At 33.6% G+C, this 25,669-nt stretch overlaps 1 protein-coding gene across 1 annotated transcript in view; it reads left to right on the top strand.

Annotated features, from left to right (window-relative positions):
* Nucleotides 1-25,137, top strand: part of LOC134854991 (uncharacterized) — a 36,865-nt gene extending 11,728 nt beyond the window's left edge. Inside the window, exons 6-15 of the mRNA XM_063871371.1 lie at nucleotides 6,042-6,320; nucleotides 8,039-8,320; nucleotides 8,456-8,734; nucleotides 9,194-9,478; nucleotides 12,272-12,559; nucleotides 13,882-14,075; nucleotides 19,695-19,864; nucleotides 20,495-20,568; nucleotides 22,503-22,580; nucleotides 25,085-25,137. Of these exons, the coding sequence (XP_063727441.1) occupies nucleotides 6,042-6,320; nucleotides 8,039-8,320; nucleotides 8,456-8,734; nucleotides 9,194-9,478; nucleotides 12,272-12,559; nucleotides 13,882-14,075; nucleotides 19,695-19,864; nucleotides 20,495-20,568; nucleotides 22,503-22,542 (1,891 nt within the window). The 3' untranslated portion in view covers nucleotides 22,543-22,580; nucleotides 25,085-25,137. The remainder of the gene's footprint in view (nucleotides 1-6,041; nucleotides 6,321-8,038; nucleotides 8,321-8,455; nucleotides 8,735-9,193; nucleotides 9,479-12,271; nucleotides 12,560-13,881; nucleotides 14,076-19,694; nucleotides 19,865-20,494; nucleotides 20,569-22,502; nucleotides 22,581-25,084) is intronic.
* The last annotated feature ends 532 nt before the right edge of the window (nucleotides 25,138-25,669 follow it).

Genomic DNA, 25,669 nt, shown 5'->3' with positions numbered 1-25,669 from the left:
TCCGTTATAAAAACTGTATGACAATTTTTCTTTTCCAATATACCAAAAAGTTGATTTTTTTCTAAAGTTATGTTCTAAAATTTTTGGGTTATGTTCAAAACTGAATGCAAACTAAAAGACCTTAGTCTAATCAAAGCACCAAAGGTTTTGCATTTGCAATGCATAGAAAAAGACCTGAATTGCCTCAGAGATGTCCTTAACAAATGATATAAGAAAGTAACCATCTATAAGTTTTGGCAAAATATTTCAAAGATGATTATTTTTAAAAATTGAATTTTCAATTTATCAGACATTAATCAAGGCATACCTAAACATGTCATACCAAAAGAAATAGGAGTTTTCAGTGTTTTTGAAAAAAAAATTTATCCAGCAAAGAGTAAAAAAAAACCATTATTAGTGAATCCAGGACTACGTTATGCACACAAAAAATTAATTTTGTATTCACTTAATAATTCTTGGAGAATGTTTCTTTGAGTGCAAAATTAGATTTGCGGTAAAAAAAACGAAAAAATTTTTGGGGCAATTTCAAAATTACTTTTTTCTGTCGCCATCAAAAAAGTGTTAGTCATACAATTTCATACAATTTCCATATGTGGGAATTTTATGATAAGCATTTTTTTCTTCAAAAATTAAAAACCTTGGTTTTTTCATCCCCAGACTGTTTTATTTGAATAAAACAGCCGCAGAAATTAGTTTAACTTTTTTTTCGAACATTTCTTGAATTTGTACGAAAATTGTATGACAAGCATTTTTACATACACTTATTGTATGGAATTGTATGACAAATATTTTCGGTGTATCGAGGTCAAACCGGATACCTGAAAAAATGATTGTAATGCCTTGTAGCTTGAATTTGTTTGGCTTTTATTTACCAATCAGATTCAATCACATTAGTTTTGGACTTTCCCGATCAAAAGACCCAACAGTTCACCCGGGTTGACCAAAAATAATAGTCATACAATTTTCATATATGGAAATATGCTAAACATACACTTTTCATGCAATTCCATAAGTACAGAAAATTGCATGAAATGTCTATGATTAGTTTTTTTTTCATATATGGAAATTGTATGACTAGCATTTTACCATAATCCAAAAATTTTGATTTTTTACAATTTAATTTCTCAAAATTCTTTGGTTGTGTTCGTAACCAAACACAAATGACTTAAACCTTGGTTACTCATATGTAGTAACCATAAGTTTCGCCGTCTCGCATTAAAATTGCATTTAGAAATAGCCTGAAAAGTTGCTCTTTGGTTAATTTGCTCTTTTCATACAACTTTTGAGCACTTTAACTTCTCATAATTCCCCTCATATTGAATTTTCATTTAATCAGACATTAATCAAGGCATACCTAAACATTTCATACAAAAGAAATAGGAGTTTTCAGAGTTTTTGAGGAAAAAAATTAACCAAAAAGGAAATAAGTCCAATATTAGTGTAACCAGGACTAAGTTATGCATACAAAAAACTACTTTTTTTGCATTCACAAAGTTTTTCAAGGAAAATATTTGTTTGAGTGCAAAATTAGATTTGCGGTAAAAAAAAACACGAAAAAAAGTTTTTCGGGCAATTTCAAAATCATTTTTTTCTGTCGCCATCAAAAAAGTGTTAGTCATACAATTTCATACAATTTCCATATTAGGGAATTTTATGATACGCATTTTTTTCTTCAAAAAAATAAAAACCTGGTTTTTTTATCCCCAGACTGTTTTATTTGAAGTAGTTTAAATTTTCTATCGAACTTTATTCGAAATCGCGCGAAAATTGTATGACAAGCACTTTTCTATACACTTAATGTATGGAATTGTATAACAAGTATTTTCCGGTGTACCGAGGTCAACCCGGGTACCTGAAACATTGATTGAATTGCTTGGGCTTGTAGCTTGAATTTGTTTGGCTTATATTTACCAAACAGGTTCAATCACATTAGTTTTGGAATTTGCCGAGCAAAATTTCCCGACCGAATAATTTAAGCACAATAGCCAGCATCAAAAGTGATTAGTTTCTATTGCGTGAAAAATATTTTTCTTGATCAAGCAAACTATTTTATTCCTCTGTTGTTTAAGGGGTAAGGTTGTTTACATGTCCAATTGTTTTAAATCATGCTCAGATAATTTAGAACCGAGGTAACTAAAACGCAGGTGAAGCTGACTCATTTTTTCTTAGTATAAAAATTACGACAGGCCTTTTTTTGTCACGCTGGTTAGAAAAACAAGTTTTGTATAAATGTTTCATGAAGACAAACTTTTGAGCACTTTAACTTTTCAAATTTCCTCTTACATTTCGCAATTTAAATTTCGCAGTTCCGATCTTTTCGGGTTAATTTTTCATCTACCAGGGTTGACCAAAACTTCTTATCATGCAATTTCCATAAATGAAAAAATTCTTACCATACAATTCCATGCAAGGCCATACATACAGAAAACTGTATGAAAATTCTATGATCAGCATTTTTCCGTTATAAAAACTGTATGACAATTTTTCTTTTCCAATATACCAAAAAGTTGATTTTTTTCTAAAGTTATGTTCTAAAAATTTTGAGTTATGTTCAAAACTGAATGCAAACTAAAAGACCTTAGTCTAATCAAAGCACCAAAGAATTTGCATTTGCAATGCATAGAAAAAGACCTGAATTGCCTCAGAGATGTCCTTAACAAATGATATAAGAAAGTAACCATCTATAAGTTTTGGCAAAATATTTCAAAGATGATTATTTTTAAAAATTGAATTTTTAATTTATCAGACATTAATCAAGGCATACCTAAACATGTCATACCAAAAGAAATAGGAGTTTTCAGTGTTTTTGAAAAAAAAAATTTATCCAGCAAAGAGTAAAAAAAAACCATTATTAGTGAATCCAGGACTACGTTATGCACACAAAAAATTAATTTTGTATTTACTTAATAATTCTTGGAGAATGTTTTTTTGAGTGCAAAATTAGATTTGCGGTAAAAAACACGAAAAAATTTTTGGGGCAATTTCAAAATTACTTTTTTCTGTCGCCATCAAAAAAGTGTTAGTCATACAATTTCATACAATTTCCATATGTGGGAATTTTATGATAAGCATTTTTTTCTTCAAAAATTAAAAACCTTGGTTTTTTCATCCCCAGACTGTTTTATTTGAACAAAACAGCCACAGAAATTAGTTTAATTTTTTTTTCGAACATTTCTTGAATTTGTACGAAAATTGTATGACAAGCATTTTTACATACACTTATTGTATGGAATTGTATGACAAATATTTTCGGTGTATCGAGGTCAAACCGGATACCTGAAAAAATGATTGTAATGCCTGGGCTTGTAGCTTGAATTTGTTTGGCTTTTATTTACCAATCAGATTCAATCACATTAGTTTTGGACTTTCCCGAGCAAAATACCCAACAGTTCACCCGGGTTGACCAAAAATAATAGTCATACAATTTTCATATATGGAAATATGCTAAACATACACTTTTCATGCAATTCCATAAGTACAGAAAATTGCATGAAAGGTCTATGATTAGTTTTTTTTTATATATGGAAATTGTATGAGTAGCATTTTACCATAAACCAAAAATTTTGATTTTTTACAATTTAATTTATCAAAATTCTTTGGTTGTGTTCGTAACCAAACACAAATGACTTAAACCTTGGTTACTCATATGTAGTAACCATAAGTTTCGCCGTCTCGCATTAAAATTGCATTTGGAAATAGCCTGAAAAGTTGTAATTTTGTCTTCAAAATAATATAACGAAAGTAACGAAAGTAACGGCATACAAAATCATGTCATACAAAAGAAAGAGGAGTTTTAAGCGTTTTTTCAAAAATTTATGAAGAGAAAAGTTAAAAAATCCAATATTAGTATATCCAGGACTACTTTATACACACAAAAAACTAAGTTTTGCATGCAAATTTTTTTTTCAAAAAATGTCTTTTGAGTACGAAAACCTATTTGCGCTTGAAAAAAAAAATTTGGGGAGTCAATTTCAAAAATAATTTGAAAAATTTTGTCGTCGCCATCAAAAAAATGCTAGTCATACATTTTCCATAAATGGAAATTGTATGATTAGCATTTTTTTTGACAAAAAGTTTTGTTTTTTATTTTTTACGATACACCGAATATAGCGCCAAAACAAGAGAAAAGTTATTTGAAAATTCGACGACACCATTTTAGCGAAATGTATGAAATTTGTATGATTAGTATTGTTTCATTGACTTAGTTTATGGAATTGTATGATTAGCATTTTTGGTCTATGGAGCTCAACCCGGGTAAGCACTATAGCCACCATCAAAAGTAATTAGTTTCTACTGCGTGAAAATTAATTTTCCTGATCAAGCTAACTATTTCTTCCCTCAGTTGTTTTAGGGGTAAGGTTGTTCACTTGTCCAATTGTTTTAAACCATGGTCAGATAATTTAAAACCGAGGTAACTAAAAGGCAGGTGAGGCTAACTGATTTATCAAAACGACCTTTTACCAAGCCGATCCTACACCTACCACAATACGTATAGTCAAATGAAACGATAATTTTGGCTTAAAGATTGATAAAAAAGTGGTTAAAACAAGTTTAAAAAAATCTACAAAACTTCCAAATGAACAAAGATTTTTTGGCCGATTTGTGGCTGGTGGATCGCCCATCAAGGTCGCTGGTCTACATGCTACGCGAGCGTCGCCGCTTCGCTCTGGTAATTGGCTCCAACTTTTGTGCAGATTCCGTCTCTTCGTTGGGCAAGATCGCAACATGTTGACATGACTGCAGCAGTCACAAAAGTTATGGCAAATTTTGAATGCATGAGGCTATAAACAAGTTGCCTTAAAAGTAACTGTGTAAATAAATAATTACGTGTACTTTATGGTAGACTGGTCCCTTGAAAATAAGACACATAGAGCTCTCAAACCATTTAATAAAAGTTCCCTGACCCCTCGACACAAGAGGCCAAACTATCATTATTAAGCCCGCATCCAAGTTTAGGCGTAAATAATCGATTATAACGGATTATTATGATGATTTTTTGACAACTATAATCGATTATAATTACCAAAATTAGGTCCTTAAGGGATTTATAATTGATTATAATCGTGATATTTTCCAAGAGATTATAATCGATTAGAATTGATTATAATTGATTATAGTTCTTACTAAAAACCCTTAAAATCAATTATAATCGATTATAATCTCTTAGTTTGCCATATTTCTTTTTTCGAATTATATCTTATGGGTTATTATTTTTGTGTCAATTAGAAAATCTCTAAAAGAGAGATCTCTTGAACACTTTGGTTCATCTGAACACAAAGTATCACCACGAAACAAAAGTTTCATAGAGATCCTTTCATATGAGTGGAAAGGTTCTCGCGGTAGATGAAAAATAAATTTTCCGAATCAATCATGAAACTAAATCAATTTGCTGATGTTTTGGTGTTCAAAAAAGCTTAAAATATGCATCGCAAAACAACTCTATTGGGGAAGAAATGAAAAAAAAACTTAAAAATTTGAATTAATTGGAAAACTTTAAAAATACTTTTCTCATTTTTCATTGGGACCAACGTCCACAAAAAGCATAAAATATAAACATTTTAGATGCAACTTCGAAGACAAAAATGGACAAACAAAAGGGATTATAATCGATAATAATCGATTATAATGGATTTTTGTGCAAAACTAATGAAATAGAAATTTGAATAAAAAAATGGATCATAATCAATTATAATCGATTATAATCGTGTCGAAAAATAGACGAATAAATAATCGATTACAATCGACTATAATGGATTATAATTAATTATATTTTGATTTTAAAAAGAGAGATTATAATTGATTATTAATTGATTAAAATCGATTGTTTCGCAATTTTAGTGAGACTGGTACTAAAATCGTAATATAATCGATTATTAACGCTTGGAACTGGATGCGGGTGGTTAAAAGCTAATTTCTGTGGGTGGTTTACTCGATTCCGAATAGCTAAAAATTCTGATTTAGATCCTAGTTAAAACATCCACTCAGACTTCTTTGGGACATAGTGGATGTTGATTTGGTTTTAATTTTAAAACGGTTTTCAGGTCCGATTCTGGAAATTGTTACCCTTCACCATGTGAGTACTTCGAGCCCTCATGGAACTGGATTCAGGTCTCGTCCATAGTGCCAGGTACCCTGGTAGCTATATCACTCCAGGGCTTTGTCGACTACCCTGGTTTTTCGCGGCGCTTAGGGGAACCATACGAAGTATCTGCAATCACAAAACCGGCAACTCCAACCGAAGTTGGATCGATACAAATCCAAACTACAATTTTGAGAGTTGGATTTTCGTCTCAGGGATTAAAATCTGGCTGGCTGATCAGGTATGATTTCAGAAGACAAAACAAAATAATGGAAGTGTTTTCATTGTAAATGACAAAAATTCAGTTGGAAAGATAAATTTTCACGAAAGACTTATAATTAATTACTTAATTTAAATGAAAAATGGAATATCAAACAAAAAAATAAACTCGATAATCCCTTTTTAAATTTAAATTTTCTGGTCTCAATCGATTTGTAAGAAAAACACTGGTTATTTCGAAGTTACCCGCACCCACCAGTTTCGAGCGTTGATAATCAGTTATAATCTGTTTCAGTACCAGTTTTATTACAATTGAGAAAAAATTGATTTTAATCAATTGACAATCAATTATATTCTCTCTTTTTGAAGTCAAATTATAATCAATTACAGTGCAATTGAATTGTTTATAAACAATTAATATTCCATCTTTTTGATACAATTCTAATCGATAATAATTGAACTTTTCAATCCCAATTTCTAATTCATACATTATGCACAAAAATCCATTATAATTGATTATAATCGATTACATTCCTTTTTCTACCCCTTTTTGCTTCTAACGTGCGTCTGAGTTTTGGAATGAATTAGGCTTTTTATAGATGTTGGTTTATTTTAAAATAAAAAATGTTTTACCAATCTTAAAATCAATTGACAGCCAGAAACTTTTTTCTATTTTTCTAGATTAGAATTGTTTCATGATACAAGGTGAGCGTATTGCTTTTGCTTCATCAAATTTTTTGATAATTTTTCATCTACCGCGGGAACCTTCCAACTAATTAAGAGGGATTTTTATGGAAGTTTTCTTTTCTTCTTCAGATAAGTTAAAGTATGACAAGATATCTCACTTGTGCTGATTTTGATTTCGACAGAAAAGTATTAAACCATAGGATGGATATAAGTAAAATATATTTCTTTTATGACAATTTTTTCTCAAAATAAGATAGTTGATTAAAATTTTTTTTCTGTTCGAACTGCAATCAATTACACTCGATTATAAATCATGATAATTTTTGGAAAATTTTTTGAATATGATTGGTTCAAAATCTTCTAAATATCTTATTTTGGTAATTATTATAAACTAGAATTGACGAAAAATCAACAAAATATTTCGGGATAATCGGTTACTTGAGCCAAATTTTGGATGCGGGTATAGATGAGTAAACTTTTTAAACAGCGGTTTTCTCAATACAAAGATCAATTGACTTTTTTAGTCAGGCTTTTGCAATGGATCAAGAATTTTACAATAATCTCATAACTACTGATGTGCATTCATACATCTTTTTTAATTTATGAATGCACGAATGTATATCAGCCTTTTTTGAGTTCAATTGAAATTCATCTGCTGAGAATTATTTAAAGAGAACGTGGAATTGGCGCATGAAAAACCTTGACAAATTCTAATTTCGATAATGGAATTTAGTTTTCAGATTTCAAGCGGAAAAAAAGTTCACTTTCTGATCCATTTTTCTCAAAATCGGTTATTTTCATCAGAAAAGTGCCAACCTTATCTTGTTCTAAAAAATTCAAAAAACTTAGAGCTTTATTTTTTTCTTTCAAAATCGAAAGTTGAGATTTTTTCGACAGGGTCAGTGTGTTTTTTCCTGTTTAATTGCGTTCATACTCTTTTCCAATTTTTAGGTAGCTATATTATAGTTATTTAAATTCGGAACAAGTTCATAAAATCAGTTTATCTTTAGAATCTCAAAGTAAAACAGTTTGTACTTGAAAATTTTATTTCAGTACTGACACAAACTCCTGCCCAACTTCCTCTCCTTGCTTCATAAGCGACCCTTCTGCAACCTCGTATTACATTATGAAATTCACGCCAGGAACTCTAGTTCAGATATCCGTCTCGTCCTACGTTGACTACACTGGATTTACCCGACGATGGAGTGACACTTTAATTGTGTATGAGATCACAAAACCAGCAACTCCTACATGCACCGGATCCAGTCCAGTTGATAGCCGAAGTGTGAATTTTGGTTTTGCAGTTAAAGGACTGCATTCAGGCTGGTTGATAAAGCAAGTATTGTGTTTTAAAACCAACTTTCTAAAATATAAACAGTTTACAGTTTTTGTTTAAAAGGGTTTAAAGTGTTTATTACTGCATTTTTCCAGATCAAACCTTCTAGGGTATGAGTAATTTTACTTTATTAGGTCCGACTCCGGAAGTTGTGCTGCTGATTGTGAAATCAGCAACCCTGCATCTAACGTGTATACTGTTACTGGCTTATTGCCTGGAGCTTTGGTTTATATTGAGGTATATGCATTTGTGGATTATACGGGTTATGGCAGACGATGGAGCGACGAAGTCCGGATGCCAGAAGTGACTAACCCGAAAACTCCGATTGCAGCTGGAAGTGTAATTATGGGCACGACAACATTTTCGGTCGGATTTGAAGTTGACGAAGGATCGCATTCGGGATGGCTAATATCGTACGCCTCTTTTGGCATTTAAAAATGTATAAAATTTAAAAGTTTCTGAATATCCAAGGAAAAGTTTTTAAAAACCTACGGTCCACGTCTTTCTATAGTTATACTTAGAACCACAATATACAACTTTTAGCTAGGTAAATTAGGAAGTTATAAGTCGTAATTAATAACTAAAAACTATGAAGACATAAAATTGGCAAATTGGAAAGATTTTTTTTTAAATTTGATTCCAGACAACGAGAAAACTCAGATAGAAGCTTTGTTATCTATACCAAGACTGAAATTTGTGCAAAATTTTGCAAAAAAAAATAAAATTTGCAAAAATTTTAATTAAGTGTAAGCTTTGTAAGAATCATATGTCGGAAAAAGCAAGCAAATGTAACTCTACCGTAATATTTTTACATGAACGATGCTACGTTTTATTTTTCAAGGTCACAAAGTTAGCCTTACAACCGTTTTCAGTTCTGACGCCGGATCATGCCAAGGCATTCTTTGTGAGGTTACGGATCCCTCTGTGAGTCGATACCAAATCCATGGAATACCGTCAGGGATCGTCGTCGCTGTTTCTGTAAACTCTTTCATCGAGTATCCTGGAGTGGCGGTGACAAGACGAATAAGCGAGGCTTACCGGGTGTCGGATGTTACGATTCCTGCTGCTACGACTCTGGTCGGAACTCCTGATGTTACAACGACAAGTGTTATTATCAATTTTGAGGCTGCCGGCACAAAAACAGGCTGGCTAATCGAGTTAGTTTTCATAGAAGCTGTAAGCCACTTCTGTTTTATCCTTGGTCCAAATTATAGGGAGAACTTCGTAGCTAGCAATTTTGCACATGTTTTAAGAGGAGAATTATTGATATATAGGTGTCACTATTTTAGGAGGTACCATGGGGAGCAAAAATAACGGATCAACCGCACAATTTCTCTCCCCCACCCCCAAATGACCTACCGTAGAGTGTTCTCGTCAAGCATGTAATAATTTTGACAAATAACTTCTATTTAAAATCCCGGGTTGACCTCCATAGACCAAAAATGCTACTCATACAATTCCATAAACTAAGTCTATGAAAAAATACTAGTCATATAAATTTCATACAGTTTGCTAACATGAATTAATCGAACTTTCAAAGAACTTTTTCTTGTTTTAACATAAAATTTAGCGTATCGACATAGATTAAAAAAATGCTACCAAAAAATGCTAATCATACAATTTCCATATGGAATTTTATGACTAACATTTTTTTCATGGCGACAGCAAAAGTTTTTTCATGTTGTATCGAAGTTGCCTGAACAAATTTTTTGTTTTTTTTTTCAATCGCAAAACGAATTTTGTTCTCAAACAAACATTTAAAAATTTGTATGCGAAAATTAATTTTGTGTGTAAAACGTAGTCGTGGATGCAAAAAAATGGATTTTGAGGATTTTAAGATTTTGAGGGATTTTAAAAAATGCTCAAAACGCCAATTTACTTGGTAGAGAATGCTTTGCATGCCTTGATCAATTCATGGTTAATTGAAAATTCAAATAAAAAGAAAACCATTTTTGAAAATCATTTGCCAACATTTATTAATTTGATACTTTCATTATATTGTTTGTTCAAGACAAAATTGAGACAATTCAGGCAGTTTTTGATGCATTGTAAGCGCCAAACGGTCTTATCTTTGGTGGCTCTGCTTTTGAGTAGACCATGATTTCTGTCGTTTGAGGTCGGTTATGACTAAATCCGAAAATTTTCAGAAAATAAATTGTACAAAACTAAATTTTTTGGTGTATAGAAAAATGCTAGTCATACAATTTCCATATCTGAAAAATCTCTTAAAGACCTTTCATGCAAATTTTTTTACCTATGGAACTGCATGAAAAGTGTGAGATTAGCCCTTTTTCATATATTAAAATTGTATGACTCTTATTTTTATTCAACCCGAGATATGCGTTTGATATAAATGCGCAAATTATATATTTTTGTTTCAATTTTTCATACAGTTTTATTATGATAGGCTAAAAAGTCAGTTAACTTGACGTTTCAATTAATTATCAGGATAATTAAACTTTAAATAGGTAAATCATATTCCTCTCAAACTTTATCTCAAAGAAACCTGTATTATCTCCACCCTAAATCGATTTGGGGGAGGGGAATAGTCTGGTTGATCCAAAATAAGTAAATAGAATAAGTTCATTTTATATTTCTTATGTCTCGCTGTATTTGAGTCCCCGGGTTGACCGATAAAGCTAATGATACTGTTTTCATACATGGAAAACGCTAGGGATACACTTATTATGCAATTCCTTTAGTAAATTAAATTGCATGAAATGTCTATGATTAGTGATTTTTCTTATATGGAAAAAGTATGAGTAGCATTTTTCCATTTTAAAAATTTTTCCAGGTTTTTCATGTTAGATTTAATTTCGTTCAAAAATATTTGGGTTCTGTTCGTAACCGGACACAAAAGACAAAAGTCATATACCCTGAGTCACCAAATGCTTAACACTCTAACATGTACAGTCCGCACCGGATTTTGTGGGCTCGTACACGGGGGAGGGATTACACAGAACGTAGTGGATGTAAGCGAATGGCTGTAAATGTGGGTTGTAACTAAAAATTTCTGAGAAGTTGTTTTTTCTAATGTAAAGTGTAATAAGCCAAAAGCAACTGTTAGGATTTGAATATACTGCACTGTTATGTTGGTTTTACCATTTTAGCTCAAATGTATGAAATGTTCATGACAAGTATCTTTCAACAGAATTATTTTATTGAATTGCATAGCTAGCATTTTCGGTCTATGGAAGTCAACCTGGGTCATTTTAATGTTTTTAAGATATTTTAGGATTTTTTTGAAAAATTGGTATTGAAAATGGTCTTTAAAGCTGCTTTGTTTAATTTATTTACACATGTTTTTTTATTTATAAAATTGTATGATAATTGTTTTTGGTCTATGGAGGTCAACCCGGGTCATCTGAATTTTTTTGAGATACTTGGGAATTTTTTGAAGAAACTGGTTTTGAAAATGATATTTAAAGCTGCGTTGCTGAATTGAATTTCACATGTTCCTTCAATAAGTATTGTAACAAATATCTTTAGCTATGTTGTTTTTGGTCATACGAAATAGAATTGCAAATTTTTGGCTTCGAAAGCATCAAGTCCAACATAATAGAAAATCTATATAATCAAAAAAGCTTTCTCAAAATTTCGCCTATGTGTTTCTCCTCGAGGTCGAAGTGGTCCAGTTTTTGACCTTACTCAGCTCAATAACACTTCCCTCCATATCGATTCTAGGATCTACTTAACCCATACCCCCTTCAGGAAAGGGGGGTAATTATTAAGAAGATTAACTCAGTCGAATTTTCGACCAGTCAGAATGAAACAAAATTCGAATTATAAAGAGAACGCTCTAGTGCTAAGTTACTGCTTTTTATTATAGGGGTGACATTTTTTAGTAGATACCTTAGGGGTTGGAGGGAATTTTTAAGAAATTAACTATTCTTTTTTCAGTAGTCGTTTTTCTTTGATATTAAAGTAACCGTAGAGTCGAGTGGTTTTAGCTCCTCCCACGGAGATTGCGTGACCACGTGCGATTACTCGAACACGTCTCTTTCGGCTTTCTCTTTCACCGGCCTTGTTCCCGGATCTCAAGTTCACCTTGTAGTCCGGGCGCACGCAGATCACGTGGGTTTCACGCGGAAAATCGGAGCTCCTCTTGACATCTATGAGGCGGCGACTCCTCTGAAGCCTCAATGGGTCGCAGGATCCGACAGTTCAACCACTACTTCGATTGCATTCACAATGTCCCAAGACTCCTCACTGGGCGTGGTACACGGGTGGATGATTTAGTAAGCATTTTTCTGAATCTTTGTTCGAAGACTTCACGGCACCTGTATTATTTTTTTCTTGTTGCATAATTTGAAAAATTGTTGAACAACTTTCTAGGTTATAAATTGGTATAAATTTACCAGCGCAAAAGAAATACCGAAAAAATAATCAAATTTTTAAGCTAATGCTTAGCTTTTTATGAAATTTTAATAAAATCAGCAAAAGTTACTCAAACCCGAGTCGAGATTTTTCACCTAATTTGAAGCAAGATTTGAGCGGTTTGAGCGGTTTTTTTAGACAATTACGCTCAAAATCTTGCTTCAAAATGAGAGGTTTGAGCGGTTTTTGAACGGTTTATATAAAAAAACCGCTTAAAAAACCGCGCAAGATTTGAGCGGTTTATCTAGAAAAACCGCTCAAATCTTGCGCGGTTTTTGAGTGGTTTTTTTAGATAAACCGCTCAAATCTTGCGCGGTTTTTGAGCGGTTTTTTTAGATAATGATGTAGGAAACTATGAGATAAGCATTTTCGGTGTGGGGAAATGTAAGATAAGCATTTTCTGTTTATAGAGGTCAACCCGGGAAGTATTTCAAATGCATCTTAGCGTCACATTACCTTTCCAGGCCTTTTTGTTGATTTTAATCGGTTTTCTTTATAAGACCGCCCAAAAACCGCTCAAATCTTGCCTGAGATACCGTTCAAAAATCACCGCAAGAAATGAGCGGTTTTTGAGCGGTTTTTCCAAAAAAACTGCCCAAACCGCTCAAATATTGCTGGAAAACCGCTCAGACCGCCCATATCTTGAGCGGTTTTGGAGCGGGATCTCGAAGCGGGAAACCTTGTAATTTTAGTATCTTTTTCTATTCTAATGGCTCTCAAAAAAGTATCATATTCAGAAGAGAATCTAAAATTTTCTGAAAGATAAAAATTAAATTAGAATGTTTGTCAACCTGTTTTTATGATGTCAGCCACTTATAACTTCTGAGCTCGTCTGAACCGACAAACAAATACACAAATTAAGCCAAAAAATAATTTAAAAACAAAAATAATTTGCAAAAACTAACAAACAAAAACAGCACAAAAAATAAAAATTTTATAATTTATGATTAAAAATTCAATTATAAATATTAACTTGGTTTTCAATTGACTGTTTTTTCCAAAGCATCTTTCAGACATTGTAACCATATAATTAAATTAGTTTCTAAATGGCTGTATAAATTTTTTTTGCAATTTTTAGTTTTGTGTAATTTCGAAAAAAACTCAAAATTTTGAAATATTTATTTTATATTTCAATTACTGTCGTTTCATTTTTTGAATAGGTTTTGAAATGCAACTGATTTAGTTCCAACTACGGCAGATGTGCGGCGTCAGCGTGCATTTATCGCAGTCATGACCCTACAGTAGTGGTTTCGGATCTTCCGACAGGCACGACCGTGACAATCACAGCCAGGGCATATGTGAACTACGCGGGAACAGGATTGAGACTAAGCGAGTCACTCATCCAAACGAGAGGCACATACCCCAACACACCTTCTGGTTATTTTTTTTTCAGTTTCTTTACGAGACAGAGCAATTTAAGTAAATAAGTTATTTTACCAACATAGCACCGCGGCTTCGATTTACCATCAGACCAGATGCCTCTTTAAAGGTGCCACGAGTGAACAATGATTTTGTAGGAAATAGAGGACCACCATTACAGAAAAAAAAAGACTAAAAAAAAGTTTTTACTTCTATAAAAAAACCAGATTATTTTCACGGAAGTTCTTTTTGGACGAACTTTTTAGATTGAACTTAAACTATAGACTGCTTTAACGATTTTCAGCTTTAATGTTTTTTGCAGAGTGAAATTTTTGTACTTGTCATATACTCTAGGTACACACCCCAACAGAAATAGCAGTATAATTTTAAATGTGAACTGTTTCAAAACAATTAGCAAAAATCGCATCTATCCTTAGCTGTCAATTTTGAAAGATAGTTTTGTAATTGTGCACTTGTGCACATGGGTTAAATTGGTTCGAAGATAAGGATCTCGACTGATGATTCGACGACAAGAATCAAGCATAATCCTCTTTTTTATTTTTTTTAGCGCTAAGAGTTGTCGGTTGATATCTTACTGAGCCTAGTGTTTGTCTGTTTTGTCTTTTTGAGCTTGACGATGCTCATTTTGACCTTATTCCTGAATTTTTTACTTCATGTGGCCTCTCCGAAAACCGTTTAATATCGCTCGAGTTTAGTACTCTACTAAAAACTAAAGCTAATTGTAATTAAAAGTTTCATGTCAAACTTGAAAATTAAAAAACCAATCCAGACTGCTCGTATCAGGAAGTCTTGAATGTTCCGACCGCCTTTTAAGGTCTATGGAGCAGTGTTTGTTTAAAAATTTTAGCTCAGTTTTGGCTTTGAAAGTGCTAGCATATTTTTCAGCGTTTCAGTTGATGAAATTTATGATTAATACAAGATGAAAGAAAAAATTGAATTGATTCAAGGGTCGGATTGAGAAGGGTTGGCGGACACCCTGCTCGCGAATATTTGACTCACTCAACACCCAAATGCTCAAGCCTTCTGTGCTATTCTACGTATTCTACGAAATTAATAATCGGACAACCAACCGTGGTTTTTCTCTGAGGGAACCTTTCGGCACCAATCTTTAGTGCTCTTAAAAGCTTGGCGGGGGGGGGGGGCTTCTTGAAAAAAAAAACTTTCTACAAAGTGGCCAAAAACAATTGCCAGCGGAATATTGTTGCAACTTGGATTTTTTTAGTGTTTTAGGAAAGCTTGGAAAATCAATTGGTTGAATCTAAGAAACATTTGATAAAAAATTCAAAAATTGTAAGAAATGTGTGAAATTTTTCTCGCTCCTCAAAAAATTGTAGATCTGCACCTGAAATGATGTGTCTGCTAATGATGTGTCTACTAATCATAAAGTTCAATTTTCAAAACTTTAGATTTTCAGAACTTTACTTTTTAATATTACGTTTATGCTACCAAGCAGCGTTGGACTCTTTGATAGAAAATATATGTCCATTTTCAAGCCAGATTTGAATGGTTACTGTGTCTTTATAACTGAGTACGCTCAAAATTTAGCTTGAGGTTCAGCGGTTGGAACGATTTATGAGGTTTCTTAATTTTACTGGCAGTTTTTAAAAGTTTTACAAGCTCAAATTGAGTTGATCGATGGTTGGGGCTCACTCATAGAGTAGTTTCAGATTGAGTTCATCGGCTGCTCGTCACGTTAATTTCTTAATCTAGAACTACAGTGCTGATTTAAATTATCCGGACAAAATTAACAAAACTTGAATTTTCAAACGCATTTTTCTCAAATTGGGTTAAGATTAGACAAAAAATGAAGAGAACAAAAGTTGCTTAGAAATTCACCAGAATTAATATGATGCCATTTTTTCTCCAAAATTCTCAACAAAAATTTTACCTCAAAAATGGGTCATTTTGGCTTTTTTCAATTAATCAACAATTACGCTGAAACTACTTTGTTAATTGATAAGATAAATATATCCTAGGAAACATCTTACGCAGCTCAACAAAGTTTAACGAGGGTTAAAGCTTCAAAAACCAGTAAAAGAGAAAAAATTTCACTCGATAGTCAATAAATGTGATTTTTACTATACAAAACCCAGAATCTCTGTTTAAAAACAAATTTTAAACAATTTGCGCAAATTTTTGGAGATTTAACTCTTGTTAAACTTTGTTGAGCTGCGTAAGAAGTTTCCTGTGATATAATTTTTATCAATTAACAAAGTAGTTTCAGCGTAATAGTTGATTAATTGAAAAAAGCCAAAATGACCCATTTTTGATGTAAAATTTTTGTTGAGTTGAGAATTTCGGAGAAAAAATGGCACCATATCAATTCTGGTGAAATTCTAAGCAACTTTTGTTCTCTTCATTTTTTGTCTAATTTTAACCCAATTTGAGAAAAACGCGTTTGAAAATTCAAGTTTTGTTCGTTTTGTCCGGACAATTTAAATCAGCACTGTAGTCTTAATCTAACTCTTATTTCTTAGTCTCAATAGATCATAAAATTACTGGAAAGTTGATTAGTTGGGGATCAACGTTAGTCGTTATTCTCAAAATTTTTCTGATTGCAAATAGACAGAGTTCAGAATTATATTTATTGTTCCGACTTTCGATACGAAAGTAACGGAACATTTGTGCTCGGGGTGGGTTTTTTTTCTTCAGACAACTTTCGATTTTTTAACTAGCCATTTTTGACGGAGTTTTTTTATATTCCTCAAAATGTATTGTTGTCCTGAGCTTAAATTTGAAAATATATTTCACTTTTGATCATTATGGTAAAGTTATGGGGGTTTAAAGATTGGCATTTTGGCCAATTTGGAACAATTAACGCGCGACTATTTCGCGCTATTAACGCGTAAGTGGAGATTTAATCCGTCTTGGAAGTCGTTCCAAATTGAATGAAAGAAACGTTTTTGCCCTAATTGATTTGTTACAATGAGCGAAATTTTTTCTTTTGTACTTTATATGGCGTGTGGGGTGATGATTTCATTAAAAAAAGAGTTTCAAGTTTAAGAATTTTTTTTTTCAATTTGTTTTATTACAATTAATTTTTTATGTTACAACTGCTCCATAAACCTTAAAAGGAGGTCGGAACGTTCAGGTCTTCGCCCTGATACGAGCAGCCTTAGTAAATTTAGTTACGGAATTTTTTTTGACTTTATTAAAGAACTTACAACCATGTCCAATGCCAAAGATACCAAGCTTAAGGCAGTTTTACTAGGAGAAATGAGGGGTCGGTTGTTAGATTTTTTTATTTCTATTAGAAACTAAAATTATAAGTCTCAATTAAATTATATCATAGATCGTATTCGATCTAGTCCTAGAGTTAAAATGACATTTATAAAAACAGATAAATTAAAAGGGTTGATCAAATAAGTTTAAATTAATTATACATGGATGAAAAAATGTCTTAAATACCGAAATAGGTTTGGGGTATTTAGTATAAGTTACATTAATTTAAATAGGAGGAAAACATTAAAATTTTACTTCTGTCAGTTCTGGAATGTTAAATATTTTTTAAAAGTACTTTTTTGTTTAAAGAACAATTAGTGATTAAAAAAATAATAATTCCACTCGACTGAGCGAGTGGGGAAATTCTAAAGATTCAGGTTGATTTAATTCTCAGCTATTCTGCTGAGACCAACCTGCACCTGCAGTTTAGGCTTCAAAATTTATTTTCCCCTTTTTCTTCTTACTCTTGATGAAACTGACATTTGCAACTTATTGATTTTTTATTATAAAAATCGATAATTTAAAAGATCAGGGCAATTTATCAGTGTTGCACCTGCCTTACTTAAATAAAAAATCAAAGTCTTTTTCTAAGATCGCAAAAGAACTGGGGGATTTGTGGCCGCGCTGTCTGCTTTTTACGGCAATACAATAAAGCAGTCCGCCTAACTGGCGACATACTTGTTTTCAATATCCAGGCTAAAAGCAGCAGAAAAAAATGAGTCCATTTTTAAAAGAATTGTTTAATTCGGAAGGATATTTGAAATGTTCGAAAACTATATTAAACTATAAGTTAGTGAAGTATTTGCAAAACTACACAGTGGAACCAAGAAGAATTTTAACGGATCATTTCCGTCATGGGTTTGTTGAGAAAAAAAATGTTTTTTTTTTTAATTTAGAATTGTATTGATTGTTTTCTGGATGAGTTCTTGAGTGTGGTTCTTTCTTTCAATTCGAGTTCCAATCAAGATCTGATTGTAGATATTTTTTCTCTCGTTCGCGTCAATGGGCCAATTTGACAAGTCAAAATGACCCAATTTTGGTGTAAAGTTTTGGGCCCGAAATTTGTAAAACAAATTACACCATATTCAAATTGCTACAATTTTAAGCAAGTTTTGTCTTCATAAGTTTTCAACTAAACTCAAACCAATTTGAGAAAAACGCGTTTGAAATTTCAAGTTTAACGCGTTTTGTCCTGTTAATTCAAATCAGCACTGTTTACAGTGACCGTTCAGCGCAAATACTTTCTATCGTCCAGAGAGGGTCAAACACGTTGAAGTAAACTATTTTTCCTCTGAAAGAATATCGCTGAATTGAGCTCGGATTTTCTACAAGGGATTTAGGTGTGAATTAAATCATATATAGGTGGTCATTGAGTAAATTGTGCGTGTCGTTTTGAAGATTAAAGAAGTTATTGTTCCGACTTTCGATACGAAAGTAACGGAATATTTGTGCTCGGGGTGGGTTTTGTTTTCTTCATAAGCGGAGAGTTAATCTGTCTTAAAATCGTTCCAAATTGGTTGAAAAAGCTTAAATGCCATAATTTATTTGCTACAAGGAGCGAAATATATCCTTTTGTACTTTATATGGCGTGTGGGGGGATGATTTTCATAAAAAAATTCCAAATTTTAGAATTTTTTTTTTTCATTTTATTTTATTACATTTAATTTTTTAATGTTATTACTTCTGCATAAAACTTTAAAAGGCAGTCGGAACATTCAGGTCTTCGCCCTGATACGAGCAGTTTTGTTTCTTTCGCGTCAGATATATTGAGACGTACAGAACGTCTATTACCTAAACTGTAATTTTTGTTAGTTTTTGTTTGTAAGGTCTTTTTGGACTCGTTGCTCGCACCAGATAATATGATCGATGGTTGAGGCAACTTGTAGGCTAACTTCAGATTGAGTACAGTATCTAATCGACAAGCTAAAATTTCTTAGTCTTCTTCTTAGTTCCTATGTCTCAATAGATCCTAACAATTACTGAAAAGGTGATTATTTAGAGAGTGATTGTTTATTTGATCACAAATAAACAATCACTCAAAAGAGTGAGTTCACAATTATAATTATAAAAGTTAGTTACGGAATATGAATGCTTCGTATAAAAACTTCACAATCAAATTCAAAAGATATATAAAAGATATATACCGTAAAGGGTTGAGCGACAAAAGCCCCCGAGTCAAAAGCACCCGAGTCAAAAGCCCCCGGCGCAAAAGTTACATGTACAAGAAAACCTACATGCAAAAGCACGGGGGGCTTTTGACTCGGGGGCTTTTGACGGGGGGATTTTGTCGTGGGGGCTTTTGACGCTCAGCGACCGTAAAGCAGTAAACAAACATGAAACTACCAACTGGTCGCAAACTATAGTTTCACAAGCTTTTTTTTTGTTTTGAATCAGCGTCTCACAGCTCTGGGTGCAGAAACATACATGTTCACGTGGGCACGCCAGAAAGATGTGCAACAATTGAGTTCTACTTAAATGGCGGCCATCATGGGAGTCAGTCATGCCACGGCTCAAACAACTGGGACTTCCATGGTCTCTCTATGGGCTCAAGTTATAATTTTAGGGTAAAAAAAACTTTGTAATCTAAATAGTGGATTCCACAAACGGATCAAGGAAATTACAAAACTCTGATCAATTAATTCCAAAAAAGCATTCCCTCTGTTTTGATTTCAGCGTATAAAATTGACTTTATGGTCACTTGTAGCATAATTTCTTAATGATGATTTGGCTCAAAAAACCACGTAAAGTGTGGAAGCGATCTTTTTGTTCAAGTTTTGCATAGCTGAGATGAGAAGCCAATTATATAAATTCTACTTAACTTATCAATAACACCCACGTTTCTTAAATTTAGTTATCACGATAAAATATCACCTTTAGCTCGGATTAACTTTTACATGATTTAGTTCCTACTATTTTGGAATGATCCGTAAATGATTGAAAAAGTTCACAAAAAATCGTCGAGCACTACATTCAATTTCAAAAAATGCAGAGATGTCTAACGACGTATCTGATTTTCTAAGACCGTAATCACTCAAACTAAAGCTTCACTGACTGTGTATTCTGAACGACTATGAAACAATCATTTATGACAAGTAAGGCTCAAAACCCGTTTTTTATATATCATCAAAGATACATAATCAAAGACTCGATGATAACACGTATATTGTTTTTTTGATGAAAAATATTCATTTTAGGTTGTGGCGAAGTCCAGTTATGGCCTGACATCTTCCAGAGAATTTTCGGCCTCCACACGCGCTTATGCAGGAAAGTACGTTTAGCTTAAAAGGATACCTTTTTAGGAGACGATGACCGTAGTGAAGGTACTCTTACATAAGTCGAGATGAGTTTTTTCAAATTTGGTTTTTCGTGGTTCGATTTTTTTTCTTAGTTCAGTTCATTTCTTCTAATAAATGAAGGTCACTTCACAATTGAAAATCAAAAATAAAAAAAATTACAAAAACGTGATCAACATCTAATTTTGAAAGTGGAACTTCATTTTTCAAATTTCTCAGCGGAATAAAAGTTTTACCTAATGTTGCCGTTTTTCTGAGTTTATCGAAAACAGGGTCAATCATAAGTTCAAATAATTTAAAGGCCATATCTTTTTTATTATAAAATGTGAACGAATTCATTTTTCCAAGGTCATTTTCCAATTTTTTTTCAAACCTCCTATCTTTAGAAACCCCATATCTAGAGAAAAACCTCTATCTTCAGAAAAATAAAGATCGAACCACGACTAGGTCGTACCACAAGCGACAATTTACCGCAAGTGACATTTTTGATTTTTTATAAAATTACGCTGGCTGCGACAAAGATCTATTAAGCAAAAATTATACGTAATAATAAAGTAGAGTGCATCCGCAATTCATTATACTCTTCAGCAATTGATCCATAATCTTAGTTCAGCCAGATGATCTTCTAACAGTATCCGGGTCGAAATCCCGCTAAAAAACTTGCACGGTTTGATGGGTTTCCCAGCAAAATTCAAAAAAACCGCTGAAATTGCTCATCAAAGGAAACAAAAATAGTTGTGCAATTTTTTTCTTCATTTAAAGATAAAAACAACTGTTCAAAAATTGATTTTTGAGAAAAAGTAAAATTTATTTGCTTAAAAGTGGCCAATCTTACTGAAACATGTCGGTTAATCTTTTGAGACTGAATTGACTTTGTGAGCGTTAATTTCCAGAAATTCTATCAACGTTCAAACAATTGAAATAACGAGCATTTTCTCGGCAAATAACTCTAGAAATCCATAATTCAAACAATTTCTAAACATGCTTTAACTTCGGTAACATCGGCCATCGGAATAACTCGAAGCAAGCTATTAAAGGGCCATTATTTGTGCATGAGACAAACTTCTCTTTCTGACGGTCAGCCTTAATTAAGACTGAGCGAAAAAATGGTTGAAAAAGGTCAAGTGGGGCTATGGCCCCTCGGGCTTACATGTTTAAAGGTTAGGGTAAGGGTGGGTTCGAACCCACACCGAAACCGTAGACCATATGCCTAGCTTTTAACTAAGACCACTTGGCCATCTGGTCTTATTTAAGCTTAATTTTGGTCCAATGAAATTGCAGGCTTGTCTTATTTACAATTGCGTTGCAACAGCCATGAAGCATACCCGGGTTGACTATCACACCTCGCTATCATTCAACTTTTTTATTGACTTTCAAAAATTCAACATTTCTTTTCAAAGTTCCAAATACTGCCAAAAACGTTTTAAATGTGTTTCCATATCATAATTACAGAAAAAAATTTAGAAAAAAAATTAAACATAATATAATCAGAGGCGGATCAAGAATTTTCTAGAGGGGGGGGGGGAGGATTTTCAAAAAAAATTTCAAAATTTTGACGAACTTTTAATTTAGGTCGACCAAATTGATTTTCCGAGCTCGCTTAAAGCACTAAAAAGACAATGTTTTGGCTAAATTTTCTGCGCCGAAAGCAGAATTTTGAAAAACAAGCCAAAAAAAGGCGTTTTTAGGCATTTTTGGAAAATTTTGACCAAAAAAATTGCGTTTTTTTGTCGCGCGCTCCCCCCTCAAAGTAAGTATATATTAGCGCCAAAGGCGTATTTAGAACATTTTTAGGGTCCGTCACCAAATATGGATATCTCAAAATTGTACAAAGGGTCGGCAGGGGCTCGAACCCCCCCGCTTCCTCCCCTAAATCTGCCCCTGGTTAATAGCGTCTTGTTTGTTTCAGTTGGGCGTGCATCATACCATGTTGTGGGATCTGCTGCTAGTCTAAATGTGGAACGAACTTCTTTCTTCAAAGTTTCATGTAGCTGAAATTTAAAAATAACAATAATTTGAAAAAGAAATTGAGTCGGTGAAAAGCTTCAAAAAAGCTTCGATAAGAGGCAAAATTTCACCAAATTTTCAATATTTATTGTGACAAGCGTCTTACCCCATTTAATCAAACACTTTCCAATTTTCTTGCTGACTTATGTTTTAGTTTATTTATGCCACAGGGGCGGATCTAGGATTTTCTCGAGGCAGGCAAATTTTTGAAAAAACAGTCAAAAAAGCCATTTTTGGGCACTTTTTGAAAAATTTTGACAAAAAAATCGCTTTTTTTGGCGCGCGCTCCCCCTCAAAGTTAGTATATATTGGCGCCAATGGCGCCTTTAGAAAAATTTTAGGGTCGGGCGGCCAAAAATGGATTTCTGAAAAAATATCAAAGGGGGGACCCTTTGGGTCGGCAGGGGGTCGAATCCCTGACGGGAGAGGCGTCCGACCCCTCCCCGCCCCCTCCCTAAATCCGCCACTGTTATGCCATAACTGTGCCCATAAATGTATATTAGTCAATTATCAGTCAGAAATGAGTGGGATCAAAATCACACGCTTTAGGCTGAAACTTAATTGATGACAAACATTAAGTTTTTTTCTTAAAATTTTTGGCCGAGCCCAGAACGCCTCAGTAACGTTTCATCTAGATTTCAAATCATAAAAAATAGAATTAATTTTGTATTATAACGCATGTATTTTCAATATTTATTCAAACAAAAGAGTCTTGCTATGAGATAGAGCTAATCCGATAATAAGAGTTAAAACCAATCAAAATATGAAAAGATAGATTTGCAGACATGATATTTACAGATAAACTCGCATTTTAGAGAAGGGTATGCCTGCCAAGTTGACTAAGAGATGAGAAGAAATCTTTGACTTAGAGATGAAATATTTGGATGTTCAGAAAATAATTCAACGTTACTCTGGGAAACATAATCCAGCAATCTCCGCTGTGAGATCTTGCTGAGTATCTGCTAAAAAATCTTGCAAGAAATAGGCAAGAGTGTTGTATTTTCTTGCAAGATATCCTGCAATATGTGGACTCAGAGAACATATGGGATTAGTTAGTTATTTTTGAGAACAGCGAAATCACTGAAGTTTTTCTTAGCATTTTGTGATTGTCAGAATTAGTTAGTGACAGGATAAATAACAATTCACACTCAGCTTCAGTCTCTAGTCTCTTTTCCGATGTCATTGACGACCAAAAACCCATTAACTAAGTCAGCTATCTGCGCTTAAAATTGGTCAAAAAATATTTGCAACATACTTTTTAACACAGCAAAACATCTTGGAACAATTTTTCGAATCTGAATTACAACTGAAATGGCTAGGCTTTGATGCTATAATTGACACCTACGAGCTTTTTGAGCAAGCTAAAGTAGTGCTGAAAAACAACCCTTTGCTATAATTTTTCTTTCAACCCTATAGAGAGTGGACAGAACAATGAATCTCTAACATCGATCCCATGATTTTGATTTGCTAGCGATTTCCACCAGCATGAGGCCAAACTGTGCACTGGATAGGCGCAAAATTTTGTGTCTGTATGTTTCTGGATTCCAGAGACAAATCTTTAAACATGTTCCAAAACGTTAGAGGATTCCACTTACAAAAGTTTCGTGGATTCCGCGTACAGATAGCTGTAACGTAAATTTTGTCGGCACAATTGTTTTGTTGCGGATTCCGCAACAAGCAAATATAGCTAGTTGTTCTGGATTCCGCAATTGTAAGAGGATTTGCAAAATGTACGGGGAACCCGAAAATACAAGTGGAATCCGCAAACAAAGTTCGGATTCCACTTACAATTTTCGGATTCCACTTACAATTTGCAGATTCGACTTACAATTTGCGGATTCCGCGACAGCTCAATGTGACTATACACATGTATTTTTATTTGTTTGTGGATTCCTTAAATTGTTCTGGATTCCGCAATAACAGTGGCGGGTTCCGCAAATTTGCCTATTTTTGGAGCGATTTTGATCGGTACAATGTTTTAGGTATTTGTTCATGGAATCCAAAACAGCAAAGAAGATCAAAGAAAAGTAGAAATGTTGCGTATTCCGCGACAAATCTGATTTTTTTCGGTCGCAGAATCCGGGGGGGAGGATTTTCAAAAAAATTTCAAAATTTTGACAAACTTTTAATTTAGGTCGACCAAATTGATTTTCCGAGCTCGCTTAAAGAACTAAAAAGACGATGTTTTGGCCAAATTTTCTGCGCCAAAAGCAGAATTTTGAAAAATAGGCCAAAAAAAGGCGTTTTTAGGCATTTTTGGAAAATTTTGACCAAAAAAATTGCGTTTTTTTGGCGCGCGCTCCCCCCTCAAAGTAAGTTTATATTAGCGCCAAAGGCGTATTTAGAACCTTTTTAGGGTCCGTCACCAAATATGGATATCTCAAAATTGTACAAAGGCTCGGCAGGGGCTCGAATCCCCCCCCCCCCCCCCCCCGAATCCTCCCCTAAATCCGCTCCTGGTTAATAGCGTCTTGTTTGTTTCAGTTGGGCGTGCATCATACCATGTTGCGGGATCTGCTGCTAGTCTAAATGTGGAACGAACTTCTTTCTTCAAAGTTTCATGTTGCTGAAATTTAAAAATAACAATAATTTGAAAAAGAAACTGAGTCGGTGAAAAGCTTCAAAAAAGCTTCGAAAAGAGGCAAAATTTCACCAATATTTCAATATTAATTGTGACAAGCGTCTTACCTCATTTAATCAAACACTTTCCATTTTTCTTGCTGACTTATGTTTTAGTTTATTTATCCCACAGGGGCGGATCTAGGATTTTCTCGAGGCAGGCAAATTTTTGAAAAAACAGTCAAAAAAGCCATTTTTGGGCACTTTTTGAAAAATTTTGACAAAAAAATCGCGTAATTTTTGGCGCGCGCTCCCACTCAAAGTTAGTATATATTGGCGCAAAAGGCGCCTTTAGAAAAATTTTATGGTCGGGCGGCCAAAAATGGATTTCTGAAAAAGTATCAAAGGGGGGAAATTTGTCATCAGCCTAAAGCGGCAGGGGGTCGAATACCTGACAGAAAAGCGTCCGCCCCCCCCCCCCCGCCCCCTCCCTAAATCCGCCCTAAAACC

The sequence above is a fragment of the Symsagittifera roscoffensis genome, chromosome 10 (genome assembly GCF_963678635.1).
Source record: "Symsagittifera roscoffensis chromosome 10, txSymRosc1.1, whole genome shotgun sequence".
Classification (NCBI taxonomy): domain Eukaryota; kingdom Metazoa; phylum Xenacoelomorpha; order Acoela; family Convolutidae; genus Symsagittifera; species Symsagittifera roscoffensis.
Note: the sequence above shows the minus strand (reverse complement) of the source record. Positions and strands in the feature narration are given on the sequence as shown.